The sequence below is a fragment of the Gallinula chloropus genome (assembly GCF_964237585.1).
Source record: "Gallinula chloropus genome assembly, chromosome: 19".
In the NCBI taxonomy this organism is placed as follows: domain Eukaryota; kingdom Metazoa; phylum Chordata; class Aves; order Gruiformes; family Rallidae; genus Gallinula; species Gallinula chloropus.
The window spans coordinates 11,850,125-11,867,792 of NC_140104.1; the positions used below are offsets into that span (position 1 = coordinate 11,850,125).

Genomic DNA, 17,668 nt, shown 5'->3' on the forward strand with positions numbered 1-17,668 from the left:
CACATGATTGATTCACATCAACAATGAATTCTTCCAAATCTTGAGCTTATAGAATTAAGAACGTTAAATCTATTATGAGGAAACAGCTCACTGTGTGAGGGTAGGATGTGACTGCAGCTTTTGTAACAACCCCATGAGCGTGGTGGCAATGCTACAGTATTTTTCAGCGTTGCTGCATCTACGTTTGTCCTTTGGTGTTAGAAGCAATGCTGAATTTCACATGAGAGAAAACTTGATCTGAAAGACCCTGAGCCATTTATACTTAGGATTTTGATAGGCTAGTCCTTCAGAGTTGTAGTTACTCTTTTCTTTTGAGCAAATGGCATCCTTCAGTAGCGAAGATGCATTTCAAGACTCAGCAGCCCTCTCCCTAAACGATTTAGAAAGCCTGCACAACGTCCGCAGCCGCTCTGCGAGTTTCAGCAGCACAGGGTCCAGTGGCCGCTTGCAGCTTCGTCAACGTGTAGCCCAGCTTATGGCTTGTGTGGAGGACATCAGCTCGGATGATGAAATCCATGAAGAAGTCTCTCGCACTCTAGATGAAGCTTTCCTTATCTGGGGGAAAAAGCTGAAGGATAAGTGGCAAGAATTCAGGTTTTGTTTCCTGTAGTTAATTTGCTTTTGTGGGATTGGTGGGGTTTTTATCTTAATAAATAGATTTCAGATTGATGAAAAGTGAAAATCTTTGTTTTCTGTAGGTAGAAATTCTGTGGGGGAATTAGATGGTGTTACCTGTTCCCATTTCAAATTTATTATTGGGGGTTTTTTTTGTGATTTTTGTTTGTTTGTAGATTACACTTGGTTACCTGGAATGTGGGCACTGCTTCTCCACCCCCCGATGTCACTAGTTTACTTCAGCTCGATTCACTGGGCCCAACTATGGATATGTATGTTATAGGGTAAGTATATATTAAGGAACTTGCTTTGTAAGTTTATTGCAAAACTGCTCAGTCTCCACAGCTTACTGTCTGTGTTGGGAGGACTGTGTTATGAGAATCACTGCCTAGGAGGTGATTTAACATTGTTCCTAACAGAAGGTGAAGACTAGAGTTAGTGACTTAGAACAGAGATGATTTATAGCAAGAGAATCTTCTTTCCTTTCTGCTGTTGTTTTGTGATAAGATATAGAATTATCTTTTTTTCTAAACACACAGAAAATTGTTGGCTGCTGTTTTCTTTGCTGTCATGTAGAGGCGTATTCATTTTGATAAGAAAGTTATCCAGAATTCAGCATGTTTTAAAGAAATTAGTGAAAGCTTATTAGGCACAATCTGCCCTTGTGTTTTCCACACTTTCTTAGAATTTTAAAGACCTGACAGCCAGCTTATTTGTCATAACATGCCTTGAGTCTAGCATTGTCTTAAACTCTGTCTTCAGGTGTATATAGGCTTCTTTAACCTTGCTTTTCTCAGTGTTAGGTGTGTTAGACCTCTGGGTAGGTTAAACTGTATGTAAATGAGAAATGGAACAGCAGAAAATTTCTGACTTCATGCTGAGGGAGGTCTGTTAGGCTGTTGTGTGTGTTCTGAACACGTTATATGAATTCTGTCAAAAACCATGTGATAGAGTGTGAGTAATCTTGATGTATTCAGTTTACAGGAGGTGAACTCAAGAATCACAAATTTTCTGTCTGACTTGGCATTCGATGATCCATGGAGCATTTTTTTCATGACTGTATTGTCTCCATTGGGATATATCAAGGTAATTGTTTAACATCTATCACCTGCCACAGCAGAGAAGGAAAATGTCTTCCTCAGCTCATTCAGCCTTTTTTTTCCCCTCAAACTCTCCATAAAAGATAAGTTGATGGCGATGTTTGTACGTGCCAGTCACTTTCTACATGCATGCATGTTAGAAGCAGTTCTTCATCACACTTGTGTGTTTTCCTGGTTTGTTGATAAAAGCAATTTTAATTTTTCTCTGTTAATAATAATGTCTGTAATTTTAGCAGTAAAACTTGAACATACAGTTTTTCATTTCTCATTTGCAATAATTGGGCAGTTTTGATGCTTTTTTGCTCAGATGACGTATAGCAAGAAGTTGTTCAGATATACTGCAATGGCCTGTGTCAGTGCTGCAGAACTATGTGATGAATAGAGGAATACCCCTGTTGTAAAAAGAATACATTCTCAAGGAACAGAGCAATAAAGATTGTTTAAAATTAAATGCAATATAAAATTACACTCAACAGCATATTTCTTGTGGCCACATTTTTTCTATCTCTCTCTTGTTTGTAGAAATTTTTTTTGCTCTGTGCAGTATTTGGGAAATGTATTGTGATGCTTCTAATGTAGTCTGCTTAAGTACCTGCTTTCACTATAAATGTCCCAAGCAATGGCATTAAGATTGATAAGGTTTCTTTTTCTTCCCTCCCAGCCCTTGTTTATAGATGAAAGAACTTGCATATATGTAAAATAGGATTTTAGTGGCTGCATGTATTTTTCTGAGGACTTCATTTTTGACTGAAGACCTAGAACATTATATGGTAGTTTAACTGATGAGATTTTTGGTAATATTTAGGGCATAAGAGCAGCCAAAGTACTAGCTATTGTAATAATGCAAACAATAAAAATAGGATATCCTGAACTTCTCTAGCAAAGAGATATTAAAAGCCTTTTGAGTGTTATATTGGTTTACTAAGTCAAGCATTATTTCAGGGAGATAATTGTATTATCTGCATGCTACTCAGACTCAGTAGTTGTGCTATTCTTTTAACTGTAATTAAACAAAACAAAGGACCCATTGGTAATTCTAAAAAGCAAGAAAGCTCCATCATTCATTCTAGTGTAAGTCATTGCTGTTAAACATTCAAGCTATGGCTGCAGGCTGACATTCAGGCCTTGAATACAGACAGTTAAAAAGAATTCCTGATGGTGTGCATGGTTGATTTTGAATTCTAATTTATAAATGTGGCATTTTGGACACACTAATGAATGGATGCTGCCACCTAATGGTTTTCATCAGGACTTGATTAGCTCTAGTAACAAGAAGGTACTGTCAGGCCAGGTCAAAATCAAAACAGGCAGTGAGGAGAGCTTGTGCTAGGACTTATCTGGGAAGTTGACTGAGGAGAGGAACAGTTACCCTTTCCTTGCTGACCTATGACAAGGGTTGGCCTAGAGTGGTGGTTGTCATCCCTGAGACTTTGGGTCCATTTTCAGAGGGTTAGGTTGTTTGGGGTCATTCCTTTCACCATAAACAGAATCCCATCCCCTCTATGAAAGGCCTTTGCTTGGTTTGGCACCACATATTGGTGGGACCCAGTGCTAGTTCCAGCAGAGGGGGGATGACCCATTGTGTTTTGATATTCAAGACCAACGGAGAGAAGAGGTTTCATATGGATCTTGAGAAGTACCTGGGGGGGCTGGCCCACAGCAGGATGAATTGTAGCAAATAATAAAGGTGCTCAAAGATCTTGTTATCTCATGAACATAATTATGGAAAGGAGAATACTGGTTACACCAAGTGTCTGATCAGACATGCAAATATTTAGGCACCATCTGGTAACTGACATCCATCATTTCAGTACACTGCTTAGTATTGTGTTGGGTTCAAGAACAGTGAAAACATTACCACATATTCTGAAATAAATTATTTCAGAACTGTGTAGATGTGGGGGCAAAGAAAGGAGGAATTATGTTTTAAATTTTGGGCTGAGTTTGTGCACTTCTCCAGCAGTTGTATAGTCAGTGTTACTGTTAAAATCAGAGTTTTAGTCTTTTTCTGAGTTCATCCAGCATAAAATTGAACTACAAGTAATGGATTTCAACTTTAAATTAAATCATTATCATTAAAACAAACACTTAAAATGAATTTTTTGTCTTGTGCTAGGAACATTTTAAAGTTCATAAATTTTTAATTAACATCTTTGTTAGACTATACTGACACACATGCAAAAAAGCCCCAAGCCACAAAAAAATCCTCCCAGTATTTTAAAGCTTAAACAGTCTTACACTCTCCCTAAGCAGCTTTGCTTTGGAAGTGTTTGGTAAATCAGTTTTTACGGGCATTGCAGGTAAGAGTTATGGCTGTTTGTAGCACACTGGTTTTGCAAATGCCTAGGAGTAACTGCAGTGCTTTTTAGATGTTTTGATGGCATGTAGAGTGAGTGGTTATATGCTGAATGTTGTTTCAGTTTGAAAAGCTTGCTCCTGTGGAGGACCTGTAGGTGTGCACTGTCATGATAATAGGTAAAAAATCAGAGGTTTGGTTCATCATGAACAAGGTGCTTAGAGGCAGAAATAGGAGGCAGAAGGAGGGTCTTTAAAGTTGTTTGGGTAAATACATGTATTTTTGAGGTCAGTTTCAGATTTGTAGTGTAATGTTACAACCAATGTTAATTAGTTGAGGGGTTAATCCAAATTGTTTAGGTGCAAGTCTACCCTAAGCATCTGTTCTTTACGGGACTGAAATGCGTCTGCATTCACTGTGTCACAGTACTGAAGCCAGGCTTGGCCAGGGAACTGCATGACTTCCCCTGTGGTGTTCTTTAGCTAAAACCAAGGAGTTCTGAATATCTCACTGGAAATGACCATGCCCTCTTCCCTGTCTCTTTCAGCTCTCCTCCGTTCGCATGCAGGGGTTACTACTTCTGATCTTTGTGAAGCACGTCCACCTTCCTTTCATACGAGACATTCACACCCACTACACACGCACAGGCCTGTATGGATATTGGGTAAGGAAGTGTGGGACTCGATTGCCTTGGTTACTTATGCATGTGGTGGTGTGCCTCTAAATGGTTACATGGTGGGAGACAGGATGTATGGTTTACTTAAAAATGAATGAACTGACAAGCAGGCTCACTTGTTTGAACTTTATTTGCAACTGCACAGCACAGATCATAATTTTACCAGTTTATTAGGTGGTAAGCAACACCTCACATAGGAAGAAACTGCATTCACTCAATCTAAATGTCAAGATTTAAAAATGTGTAGGTGGTGTTAATAATTGGGTTTGCAGGTGTTGACTGTAGCTTCAGAGTATGATGTTAATCTTCCTTACCAGGGGAACAAAGGAGGAGTCACTGTTCGCATGTCCCTCTATGGCCATACAATTTGTTTCATGAACTGCCACTTGCCAGCTCACATGGAGAACACAGAGCAGCGATTAGATGACTTTGAGAAAATTCTGGAAATGCAGTTTGAAGGAGAGAATGTTCCGAGTACCTTGGATCATGAGTGAGTTGTTCAGACCCTATTCTGTTTGTATTGTTTTTATCCGTTGCATGGTAAACTCAAGCACTGAAAAAATTTGGCTTTGGAATTTTCATCCATTGTTTTGTATTTGAAATGTCTGTTCAGCTTTGACCATGAATTCCAGGAGGAAAAGATAACCTGAGGTCTATTTTGCAAGACCTCTTCCAGTCTTGGATTACACTAAATTTGTCAGCATATGTACTGCACATGTGTTGTGCTGGAGAGCTTTAGAAGCTTAAGCCCATTTATATTAAAAAATCCTTTAGCCTTTTTGACGAGCTTTGTGTTATGTTTTGGGCCATTTTTATTCGTGTTGTAATTTTAGTATCTGGCTGAGGGATTCTTAGCCTTTAAACCTTGATGGGTGATTTCTGTAACTATATGAATCACACTTCCCTCAGGTGTCTCACAAACAAAACCCAAACCAAACTTGATTTGAGCCACCAGTTGAGCTCTTGTTCCTTAATTCTGCAGGACTTGTTTGTATGTTCCATTGTTTTCATGTGCTGGAATCTAAAGAGGGTATCAGAACCCTTTAAAAAAGGGTTGAGAAGCCCTTAGAAAAGGGCTAAGAAAAATATTTTAGTTTGGTAATTTATTTTTTTTAATACCTGTAAAACTGCCAGGACATATAAATCTAAAATAGGTATGTACTACCACTTTAATTGTTAATGAGTAGTTCATTAAAACTAGGTTAAAATTTCAATAACTTAAGTTTCTAACTAATTACTTTTTCTACCTTAGTGTAAGTGTTTGATATTGCAGTGGGCTGGTTTAACCTGGCAGGCAGCTAGAACAGCCACACAGCTCTGTGCTCACTGCACTGCCCATCCCCTCTCCCCACCATGTGAGGAGAGAATTAATAACCACAAGTAAAACTCGTAAGTTGAGATAAAGACAGTTTAATAGGACAGAAAACAGTAACAAAACTAATTATAAAAAATACAAAACACAAAACAAGGGATGAACAGCACAATTTCTCACCACCTGAAGCTGATACTCATCTAGAGCTAGTTCCCAAGTTACCTCACCTCCCAGCCACACCCCCAGTTATATATGGAGCATGACATCATATAGTGTGGAACATCCCTTTGGCCACTTTGGGTCAGTTGTCCTTCCAGGTTCTTGTGTGCCCCCACCTTCTTGGTAGGCTAGTATGAGAAGCTGAGAAGTCCTTGACTGCTTGGCAACAGCTTAAAAATCAGTGTGTTATCAACATTATTCTCATCCTAAATCCAGGGCATTCCCACTAGGAAGAAAATTAACACTGTCCCTGTCAGTTTAATCTGTTTATTTTTCTTGGTTATGTGCATGGGCACATACCAAATCACCTGCTGTCATCTTCCAAGAAAAAATTACAAATGGCATTAAAATAAGAATTTTGTTTCCATAATATCAAGTTTGAGGTATCCACCCCTGAACAAAGCATTGAGAGGAGCAATTAATTTACTTGAAAAGATGGCTTTCCTGATGTCTAGAACACTGCTGAAAATACACTCCAATGTTTTGTAACAATTTTCTGTCATGATAACTGTGGAACACCCAATATGTATCCTTATTCTCCCAAGGCGCTGAACCAGAGCTCTGAATTCATGGATTAACATAACCAACTGGTGTATAGGTTACAAATTTTATGAATTATTTTACCTGCTGTTAAAATTTAATTCTAAATATGTCTCTAATAGAGAGAGATGTAAGTCATTGGGAGACTTGGGAGTAGTTAGTAGCCAGGCAGGAATGAACCCCTGACAAGAATACAAGGGGCTTACTTTAAGGGAACTGAAATGGTAAATTTTTTGTCTAGTGAGTTAACCCTGTGTAAGCTTATTTATAACTACTTAATGTTTGTGTTCAAACCATTTACATTAAGGTAACATAGGTGATCAGAGCACCTAATGAGCATAATGTTTTCTGGGCTTTTTTAGTGTTCTCTTCTGGTTTGGAGATCTGAACTTCCGGATAGCAGACTATGGCATACATTTTGTCCGAGAATCAATAAATAACAAGCGTTACAACCTGCTGTGGGAAAAGGACCAGGTATCTTGTCTTAATCTGTTGGGGCAGTTGGTTTGTTTATTTTCTGGTTTTTTTTTTTAAATGCATACAAACACAACATGGTAGTTGTCTTTACCTCTTGAGTTTCTAATTTCTGTTAAAACACATGTTCAGAATAGATGTGAGGTGGAACAGATCTAGCTGTTTGCTCTTGTTTCTCAGTCATAAGCCCCAAGTAATGGCAAACAACTTCTGCTTTTGTTTAGTTTCTTAGGCATTTGCAGTGCTTGTGTTTTGAACCTTTCTTTGGACTTCATGGCTTGTGCATTGTTCTTTACCTTAATTTCTTCTCCTTTCTCTTTCCCCAAGAATGATTTTTAAGGTAGTGTTATTTTGGAATTAAGGTAGAACTGCTGCAGTTCTAGCAGTAACAAAGAAGCACTCCTGAATTTACTTTTCCAAATGTGTTGTACTGACTGAGATATTAAATTCGATTTGGAAAATGTTTTCTCAGCTCCTTTCCCAGTTGCTCTTTAAGCTCTGAATTTTAAGCATATTCTTTAAAAGTCACTCTTTGTTTCTGCAGTTAAATATGGCAAAAAAGAAGGAAGCATTTCTTCAGGATTTCATAGAGGGCCCTCTACAGTTTAAACCCACCTACAAGTTTGACCTTTATTCGGATGTATATGATACAAGGTAAAAGCATAATAAGATGACGTTAGACATAGAATATTAAAGGGAATGTGGTGCTTGACTAAATATCAAGAAGCAAACCGGAATTTCCTGACAGTACTGGTTAACTGGGGCTGTTGAGTTGTTTTCATTCAATGGTCAGATCTGAATAAATGAATATTGCTGGCTGAAGAAGCCTGAGTCTGATGATTGCATGAGGAAGTAGTGAAACAGCCCAGCTTTCTTTTTGGAAAGACTAAATTAACAGAATAAACCAGCACTTGTTTAAGCTACTTCTTATTTGTTCTTTAATACTAAAAGTGGTTCTCAGAAATGAGGAAAAGGAAAAACAAATAATTGAATTTTTTGTTTTCCTTCTCTATTTAAGCATTCCATGTGACACTGCTGGTATATGAAACTAAATCTGAATGTGTCTTTCTAAGTTACTGTTAAGATAAAAATGGAGTAGCTAAGTTTTGACAGTTTTTCTCTGACACTAAAGTTTGTTGTTAAGTGTTAGTCTTATGTTTCAACAGAAGGATAAGTTCCTGTCCAAATGGGGGCTTTGTACTGATCTTGTTCTTTATTTCCAGAGAGCAGAAGTCCCTGTTTTGGTTTAAGTAAGAAGAGAACTTTCTGGATTTCATAGACTTGTCAATATTTCAGAATCAAAACAATGCTCCTTCTCGAGTTTTTGATTTGATTTTTGTGAAATATTTGAAAATCAGATGACAACTGATTTTCTTCAGGGATTTTCTGAACCTGTCTGAAAGCTATAGTGTTTTCTACTCTGCTGTTGCACCTAATATTGGAACTTTATTCTTGCGACGTTTTGCTTCCTAACTGAGTGTGAAGAGATAAAACGGGACCAGCAGTAAATCCAGTTGACAAAAAATACTTAGAATGATCCAAACCTAGACATTCTACAAATGATTCACGGGCTAATAATATGTGTTGGCTCATTTAAAGAACAGAAAGCGTGCTTACGCATACTGCGTGCAGTCAGCTCTTGTTAAAGCCATCAGAGGTGTTTTGGTTGGACGGGGGTGATCAGCAGACCGCACGACAGACACCCTGGAGAAGTGTGTTTTATATGAAGCACACAATATTTGGTTATCTTTGATACTTTTTCAATATGGATTTTGAGGTTTTGTTTCCCATCTAATACTCCATTTTCTGTAAAATAGTGAGTATATTAACTTAAGCTGTTCTTCTGATATTTTCTTGCACAGCAGAGCAGACATATGGCAGCTCAGAAAGATTTCTGTCGGTTTATATAATTACTGGAGTAAGTGGGATGTGGCCCCTTAGTCATTTAAAATTTTTCCACCTTATTAAAGGTGAGTCAGACTTGTGTATGGGAAGGAGTAAAGCAAAAGTATGTTGAATACCAAATTAAATGGGATTTCCATTTTATGTTTTGGATATTTGAAATTAATAAACTGACAGTTTTCTTTACACATCCTGCTCATTAACGTTTATAATTCAATCCAGTCCATTCTAATTCCTCTTCCATAGGGTATGATCTTTTCTCCATTTCAATTTGAAGTGATACATCCATACAGAGAGTTGCTGTTAAGTCTTCCTCCCACTACAGAGAGAACCACGAAAGGCTCATGTCTTCTGTTGTTATTGATATGGTATAAAAGGAAACTCTGAATTATAATTGCAGTTTGATGTATTGCACAGTTGCAGGTTGCAGACACAAATTTCTTGACTCTGGAATTTTTAAAGCCTTTTGTTATGAGGCAGCAATAGCTAACAGACTTGAAATGCAGAGTAGTACAAGTTAGAGGAACTTAATTGATGCACCACCTGTGATCAGTATAAGCTACCTTAGTTTGTCCATTTTTTGTCATTAAAAGAACCTTGTTCTCAAATGTTTTGAATAATTCCAACCGTTATTCGGTCTCTTTCTACATCTTCTTTAAGTTGATGCCCCTTTTCTCAGAATGACTATATGCTTGAAGCTTGGGGCAGCTGCTGTATTATTTCAATTTTCTTGCATGTTTTTATGGAGGGGTTTAGGAGAAAGTATCATTTCCTGTATGAAGCAAACTAACCCATTGAAATGCCCTTCTCCCCTTCATTTTACTCCTCTCTCAGAAACCTATGAAACTTACATGTGGAAAATGGAGTTGAATTCGAATTAAGGAAACCTTGGTTGTAAAGCATATTGAACAGAGCTGTAAAATGAAGCTTGGATGTGATTGCCTTCTTTTATTAATATGTATCTTACAGTCTTTCAACTTTGAGTAGATTTTGCACAGTATTCTTAGCTTTAAAGAACTGTTTTTCCACTCATTTCTCTCTTATCTTATGCTTTTGCAGTGAGAAGAAAAGAAAGCCAGCATGGACTGATAGAATTCTTTGGAGAGTAAAAAATCTCTGCCAGCATGCATCAAAAGAAGGCGAATTCTCTGAAGAGGAACAGACAATTTCTGTTACTTTGAATAACTATATCAGTCACATGAGCTATGGCATCAGCGATCACAAACCTGTTACAGGAACTTTTGGACTTGAGGTGCTGTCCCAGTTATGTTGTTAAGAAAAATTTTGTGGTTTTAAACCTTGCCTTACAGAAGCTGCTTTTCTAAACTTTGTAGCCATAATCTGTTTTGTCCTGATGACAGTGAAGGCAGCAAACTGCTTTTAGGTCGTTTCCATTCAGTTGAGTCTTGCAGCAGGTATGGCAGAGGATAACTTGAAAAAAATAACTGAAAGAATGAGAGACTTTCATTCTTGACTGATTTTAAAGTCTGTTCTTTTGTCTAGTTGAAGCCCCTTCTATCAGAGCCATTGGTCACACTGCATCCCGAGGGCGAGTGGAGCGCAGAACACGATGTTCTCCTCAGCTATTCCGCAGTGCCTGAATTCCCAAGCAGTGCTTGGGACTGGATTGGACTCTTCAAGGTAATATTACTTTGTCACAGCTCTCTAGTGAAGATAGGGAATATGACTGGAGGGGGTAGAATATGGTCTCTGTCAGTGGCAGTGTGATTTTTTGCTAGTGCAGAATTCTGTGAAAGAGCAGTGTATCCTTGATTGCCCTTAGTTTCCGTATGCCAAGAGTTTAGTTGTACAGTAAGAGATCTCCTTTGCACCTTTTAAATTCTCTGCTAAGATAATGTGGTGAATTATTTCAGTAAAATGGTGCAGAAGCTGTGAAAAGGAATTGTCCTCCTCTAACATCTGTGGTTCAGAAGATTTATACAGCAAAGAAAGGAAAAAAAAAGAAAGTTGTTAAAATGGTGAGAGAAGAGAGCACTTGCACCCTCTCAGAAACAAAAAGATTTGTGCATGCCCAAAAATGCTTTGGTCCTAAAAGGGAAGTGTTTTAATTACTTCAGTGAAGTAGCAAACATCTTTCTCACAACTTTGAATTTGTTGTGTAGTATTGTTTTTGTTTCCTTAGGAAAGCTGATGATTTGCATCTTTCTTTGCAGGTGACTTTCAGGCATGTGAACGACTATGTTACTTATGCTTGGGTAGAAGATGATGAAATTTCTTTTAACAAAGACAGTAAACAAGTGAGCTAATTATATTTCTTTCTGATGTAGTTTTCCATAGATTAGCATTCTTTGTTCCATATCCCCTTCCTCTTGTGAGTTCTGTATCATCTTTCCCAGTCGAAGCTAATGGGGAGGGGTATTATTGTTTAAAAACCTCCTCCTAATTTTTATCAATTTTCAGGTAGTCTAGCACACCTTCTGAAGTGTAATCGTATTGTTTAAGGGGATTGATGAAAAAGCAATTTATTCCTGCAGTGACTTCTCAGTGTATTAAAAAGTACTGTCATTTTATATTTTAGTCTGTGTCTGCTACTGAAATAAGTAACTGGCCATTTTTCCATCTGATTGTCAAAGTTGCTCAATGTATCCTAAATATTTATTGTATGATTTTCATTATAGTTATAATAACCTAATGTTACTAACACAGTTAGTTCCACATATCTAAAAGAGCTACAGATAAGAGTTTCTTAGACTTTTCTTCATTTTGGCTAGTGTTTTGTTCCCTCTCTAAAAACTGCCATCTGTTACGTAACTTTCTAGTAGTGATTACCTCAAATGATGTAAATATTTTGAATACAGATGATCTGCTTCCAGAGTTATTTTACTGTTCGAAGGGGAATTCAAATTTCATTTTGGAGACGCAGTTGGTGGAAGGATGGATGAGATTTTCCAGACAACGAGGGAAAGCAGTTATTTATGGTTAGAGATGTTTTAAGGTAGCATCAGGTTTACAACAAGAGCCCAGATTGTATTGTATCAGTATTCTGAATATCAACATTTCTCTGGTATCATTTCTCCCTGTCACTAAGCTTAAAAATCTAAGCACTATGAACATTGTTTTAGCACGATACCATCGGCTGCAGTTTAGGAACTTCAGGATAGTACAAAACAGAGGTGGTTATTTCTGTCTTCATCCTTTTTAGCTTACATTTGAAAGCTTCCTTGTAAATAGTAATACTGAATTTTATGGTGTCCTGAGTCGCATAGACTGCATTTTTTGGTAAGCTCTGTGGAAGTCACACATTGCCTATTCTCGCTCTTGTTCACAGGTTTACATGAGTGCTGCAGAAATACCTGACATGGGAGGAGAATTTTTGCTTTGTTATTATAGCAATAATTTGCAGTCAATAGTTGGCGTCAGCCAGCCTTTCCAGGTAACGGATTTGAAAGCTTTGCCTAATGTTGATGCAATTTATTTTTTTCCTTTCATTTTCATATGTGTTTGGACACAGGTGTGTGCAGCTGTGTTCATCCTGGAGGAGGTAGCAGCAGCAATGATTGCAAAAAGCATGCATCCTAGCTAACAACCCATAAAAGAATTTGCTGATGTGCTCTGAGTAGCTATTATAGCAACACGTTGTTGTAATGAAATAAGGCAGGTTTTTCTCTCTCTCAGCTTTTCGTTTTGGAACTTCTGTCAGTTACATCCCTAGTTTCTGTAAAGATGAGAACTCAAATTCTGCCAAGTTTCTGACAGATTGTAATTGAACTCTGTGCTCCATTTTGTGGTAGGTTTACACAGAAGTGCTTCCTGTATACTTAGTTACTTGAATTTGGGAAAGATAGGACAGCTGGAACCGAAGTATTTGTTTAACAGGCTTCTCTGCCTAATTTCTGAAAGGATGATGCAGCCTACACAGAGCTTTGCTGCTTTTACATGAACGCTTTCTGCCAAAATACTGTCATGACTGTGCTAATGTGTTGTAGCATGATTGAAATGGTAGCACTGCATTGTTGGATAAAGGGGTTTCACAAGACTCTGGAACTCCATTACCTTAGGGGACACACTGATGAGTTACTGGGATGGATGGGATATCTTGGCAACGCTTTTCATATTTTTCTTTGTATATTGGTGAGAAATATTGCTGAGTGTTGTCTGAGCTTAGTATCTACCACACTCTGCAGGGTAGTTGTCAGTTCGATGTGGATACAATACACCATATGCTTTTCTTTTTGCATGACACTTTTTTTAATGTTAGTTTTGTGGGGTTTTACTACATTTTTAATTTCATAATTACTGCATAGGTGCATCGCTTCCAATTTTCTTAATTTCTAGCAGGAATGTAAGACACCTTTATGAAATAGTGTAATGATTGTATAGAGCGACACAGCGGTTCTGAATGTGTTAATCTTTTTTTAACTGCTTTTTCTTCTAGATTCAGCCTAACAGAACATTAATAGAAAAAGATCTGACACAGGAGGAGAACAGTTGGATGCAGAAACCTGACAATCTGGAATCACATGATGAGTTCTGAAGGCAGAAAGGGCAATTAGTGGTCCTAATTCAGGAGTCAGATGATTCTATATGTCTTAGTGATTATAAGCTTTTACTCTTAGAAGATGGAGTAAGACAGTGCAAGTGAGACAGGTAGGATTGTTCAGAAACTTTGAAGGTAATTTATTGTGGAAACAGATATTTTATTGTTATGGGGAGAGTAACTCTTTCTTACTGGATGAGAGCAATAAAAATAGCATCTAATGAATGCTGTATGTTTTAAGGTGATGGTTGTTTCTAATCCAGTGATTTCCCCTAGGTTGCAATCTGTAATAGTTTTTTAGTCTTGCTCCTTTTTTGTAGAGGATGTTTTATTTATGATACCACATTTACTGCGCTATAACCGCTTAGTCACTGGTTTCTGAATTTTGAATTTAAATGAGTTATTTAAAAAATTATTTATTAGATACAGCTAGTTACCTTGTTTTAAGATTTTGAGTTCCAACTGTAAGCTAATTACCTTTTGGGAAACACATGTGGCAACACTTCATATGAAGGCAGAATCTGTGGAGCGTGTAAATTCTCCTTTGATAGTAGATCACTTTTCTCCATGCCTTACTGATAACTGTAGGATTTTCCATTTCTCATTTTTGAAGATTGAGATACATTTCTTAAAATGCATTTTTCCTGATTTTTAATTTATTCTTCTTTTCTGAAAGAAATTTTGCAATTTGCCTAGTTTTTCTTCCTCTGATTTAAAAAGAAGTAAAATAAAACCACTTTTATACTACTCTGTGCCTCAGAGTTAACCAAGATCCCACAGTGTCTGAAAGAAATGGCTTAATTTGAAAAATGCTTTAGAATAGGTGAGCAGACCATAGTTCATGGCACAGTTGTTGGCAAAGAGCTGATGATCACGATACTAACTCGATTGTCTTCCATTGTCATGCTGAATTTAGAAAGCTAAAGCCAAATTTAAGTACTTCCCTGATACCATCCTGCTACTTAATATAGATACGATGTGAATTATAAATGAGGAATTTTAGTGGAACAGGTTCTTTTTTATGGCATAATATGTACTACCAAAATTGTAAAAAGAGATTTACAATTTATAGCAATTGGTCTGCAAAACTTCTGTTTTTCTAGAGGTGCTTAAACCTTAACATATCCTGTGCAATTGATGGTGGAGATGAAATAAGAAACGTTATGTAAAAACCTGAAAGGTAGTTAGCTTCAGAAATAGTCTTGTTTCTTGATGAGGAAACAGAGGTGTTTGGAAAAGACTGGAAGAGGCACCAACATTCCACAGAATGTCAAACTGCAGTGCCAGAAAAGAGCACTTGTGAGTCTCCCCAGTTGTAGACACGCAGCTTTGAGCTACCTACTGGGTATGGTAAGTAAGGTTAGTTACTAATCACGGTCACGTTGGTTATAAACGGAAAAGAGAGAATTTGGCTCAGGTGGAAGAGCAAAGCAAAGGATGTTGGGGTGTTTATGCTGGAATATTGCTTGAGAAAGGAATGGATTCTGTTTTGCTCTTTTTCTCAAAGCCTTAATTTTTTTCAGGATTCTTTTGAGATAGAATATTAACACCTTGATAAAATTGTTTTAATTTTATAAGTTATATCATTCACTGTATAAAATCTTCTGGTGTCTGGGTGTCTTGTATACTCTGGAAACTATAACATAGGTTAACTGGTTAGATAGTTGCAGTGTGAGATTTAAGGACACGTGGTCCCTGCAAATTCTAGTTAGTTGTATGTCAGCTTAATGCTTGGTCTTGGGAACCATTTCCAGCTGTAAGTAGAGACAGCAGGTTAAGAGGATACTGTGTTCACTGCATGGATTAAAACTGCCTTGAGGTTTACAGTTTGTACATTCCTATTACACTTTGGAACAATATTAGAAACAGTTTTCACATTTGTACCAGTCTTACAATAATTTGTTTTGCACTAAATCTTTCAGATATGTGACTTCTCATGGCAATTAGGGCATCAGACAAATCCCTACTGAATTGCAAAGAAGTTTTGCAGTTCTTGAGTTGTACACTGTTCCTGATTTTACTTGTGTAACTGTATTACCGTACTCCATGCAAGGAGATTTTGTGGTGGGGAGCTCAAAGAACAGTGCTCTTTGAATTCCAGACCACAGCTGGCAACTTATTGTGGACCAGGATCCAGTTTCTTCTAATCAGGGTGCATCTGCTGTTCATGAGCAGCTCAGAGGGGGAGCCATACAGCCACTTTACATGGGCAAGAAACTCAAGATCCTTAAGGTTGTATGAGAGCTGATAACCCTCTCAATCACTGGACACAGAAGCTGCATTTTGTAAACTAATACTTTGAACCACAGGACTTCACTGAAAATGTCCACAGCAGCTACGATCGAATCTGCTTGTGTGTTAGTACAGATGCTGCACAGAACTGTATACTTCCTTCTTAAGTATTATGCACACAGTAGCACTTTGGTTTACTACTGTTACCTATGGTAGCTTTTCAAACTATTCCATGACCTGTAATGATGCAATTTCTGATGAAATTTCACTTTCTTAAAACGCCTTTAATTGGATGTTATAATCACTGGAAATGTTTTTTATACTCATGTGTTTTCTTTTCATGTACCACTAAAATAAATCCTGGCAGTGAACTGTTCTACATGGCTTCTGTTAATTTGAGAACACACACGTTGGTTCGGGTGGGGAGGATCAACTCACATGTGGTAACCTTTCTTCAAGAAACTTTGGTCATGTGCAGGTACAGCAGCATTTTAGACTAGAAATACGTCAGTAATAACATGAGGTAAGGCTTTGGACTGCAAAAACAGGGCAAGGACAAGGTACTATATTTCTTCTAGTCAAAGCAGATTTTTTTTAATCCCCCTCCCCCCTTTTTAAATGAATCCAGTATTATATGGACTTTTGGTCTGAATTTCTGTCCCCTCTCTCCCATTAAGGGGGATTTGATGTTTTCCTTGTAAAAACACTCAAGCCACTTAAACAGCTTTCTTAATTTTTAAGAACAGGTTCTTCTAATTTCACTTTATCACAGTGAATTTTTCACAGTGTGATTTGAGAGGTCCTTTTTTTTGTCTTTGTGAAAGATCTGCTACAATATACTTCATATTTTAAATTTTCTATGTTTTAGTATAAATTACTATTCAATCATTTCCATCTTAGGGTGATTTTTGTAATTCCCTGCTGTTAGAGTTTTATTTTAAAATAGGAAATAAGTCTACCAAGGAATGTTTTCTAGTATAGTCTTACTTAACTCCCATAGATTTCTGGTTCCTAGCCAACCTCAGGATGTGCAGTGTATCATTGCACATAGATAGTACAGCTCTGTGTAAACAGGAAATATTTCTAAGATGTCTTGCGTGTTTGTTAGACCCTAAAAATACGTTCTGATAAAGACTATTGTTTCTACTACCACTACTTCCTTCTCTGCTCTTGGACACTAAATGACATTTAGATGAACTTGTCTTAAGTAATATACTGTAGTGGAAAGGCCAGTTGAACAAAGCTTGAATTAGGTTTTCCTTGAGAGAGGAAACAATGCTTTTTTTGAGAATTCTGGAAATATTCCCGTTAGTAATGCAATGGCCCTTTCTCTCCTGGGATATAGGGATTTGCTATTTGAAAGTGACTGAAATGAAGGAATTTCTTTTGGGATAACAAGATAAAGAGATCACAGAAAATGCCTGGTAGTCGTCACTGTATGAATACTAATGTTATTTATCTTTATAACTCATGCATTAAGCAGATAGTAGCTTAGCTTCCTTATACCTGTTTTTTTCTTTATACTAAACTAAGAGAATAGAGGCAAAGATTTTTGTGCAGAGATGGAATTGTTTGAGGCTAGTTGCCTACACACACAGCCTGCTTTTATCTTTAACTTGCTTCAGGTGCAAGCTCAAACATTGGGGTTGTGTGATACACGGCAGTGCAGGGTAAGCTACTCTTTGTGCGGCTGCTTTCTTCGGCCAAGCCAGAGGCACTCAACCACCTGGTGAATCTGTGTGGTACACATTGAGTTACTCTGGAAAATTATCTGCTCAGCAACTATACAGAACTTCTTTGTTCG

General features: G+C 37.5%; 1 protein-coding gene across 1 annotated transcript; it reads left to right on the plus strand.

Annotated features, from left to right (window-relative positions):
- Positions 1-319: 319 nt before the first annotated feature.
- INPP5K (inositol polyphosphate-5-phosphatase K) lies at positions 320-14,057 on the plus strand (the record flags this gene model as incomplete). Its single annotated transcript, XM_084272864.1, has 13 exons — positions 320-594; positions 792-899; positions 1,593-1,701; positions 4,559-4,675; positions 5,005-5,177; positions 7,121-7,232; positions 7,777-7,886; positions 8,456-8,482; positions 10,194-10,386; positions 10,638-10,775; positions 11,309-11,392; positions 12,424-12,528; positions 13,531-14,057. The coding sequence occupies 13 exons, from the start codon at positions 320-322 to the stop codon at positions 13,627-13,629; spliced, it is 1,650 nt and encodes a 549-aa protein (XP_084128990.1). The 3' UTR covers positions 13,630-14,057.
- Between the last annotated feature and the right edge of the window lie 3,611 nt (positions 14,058-17,668).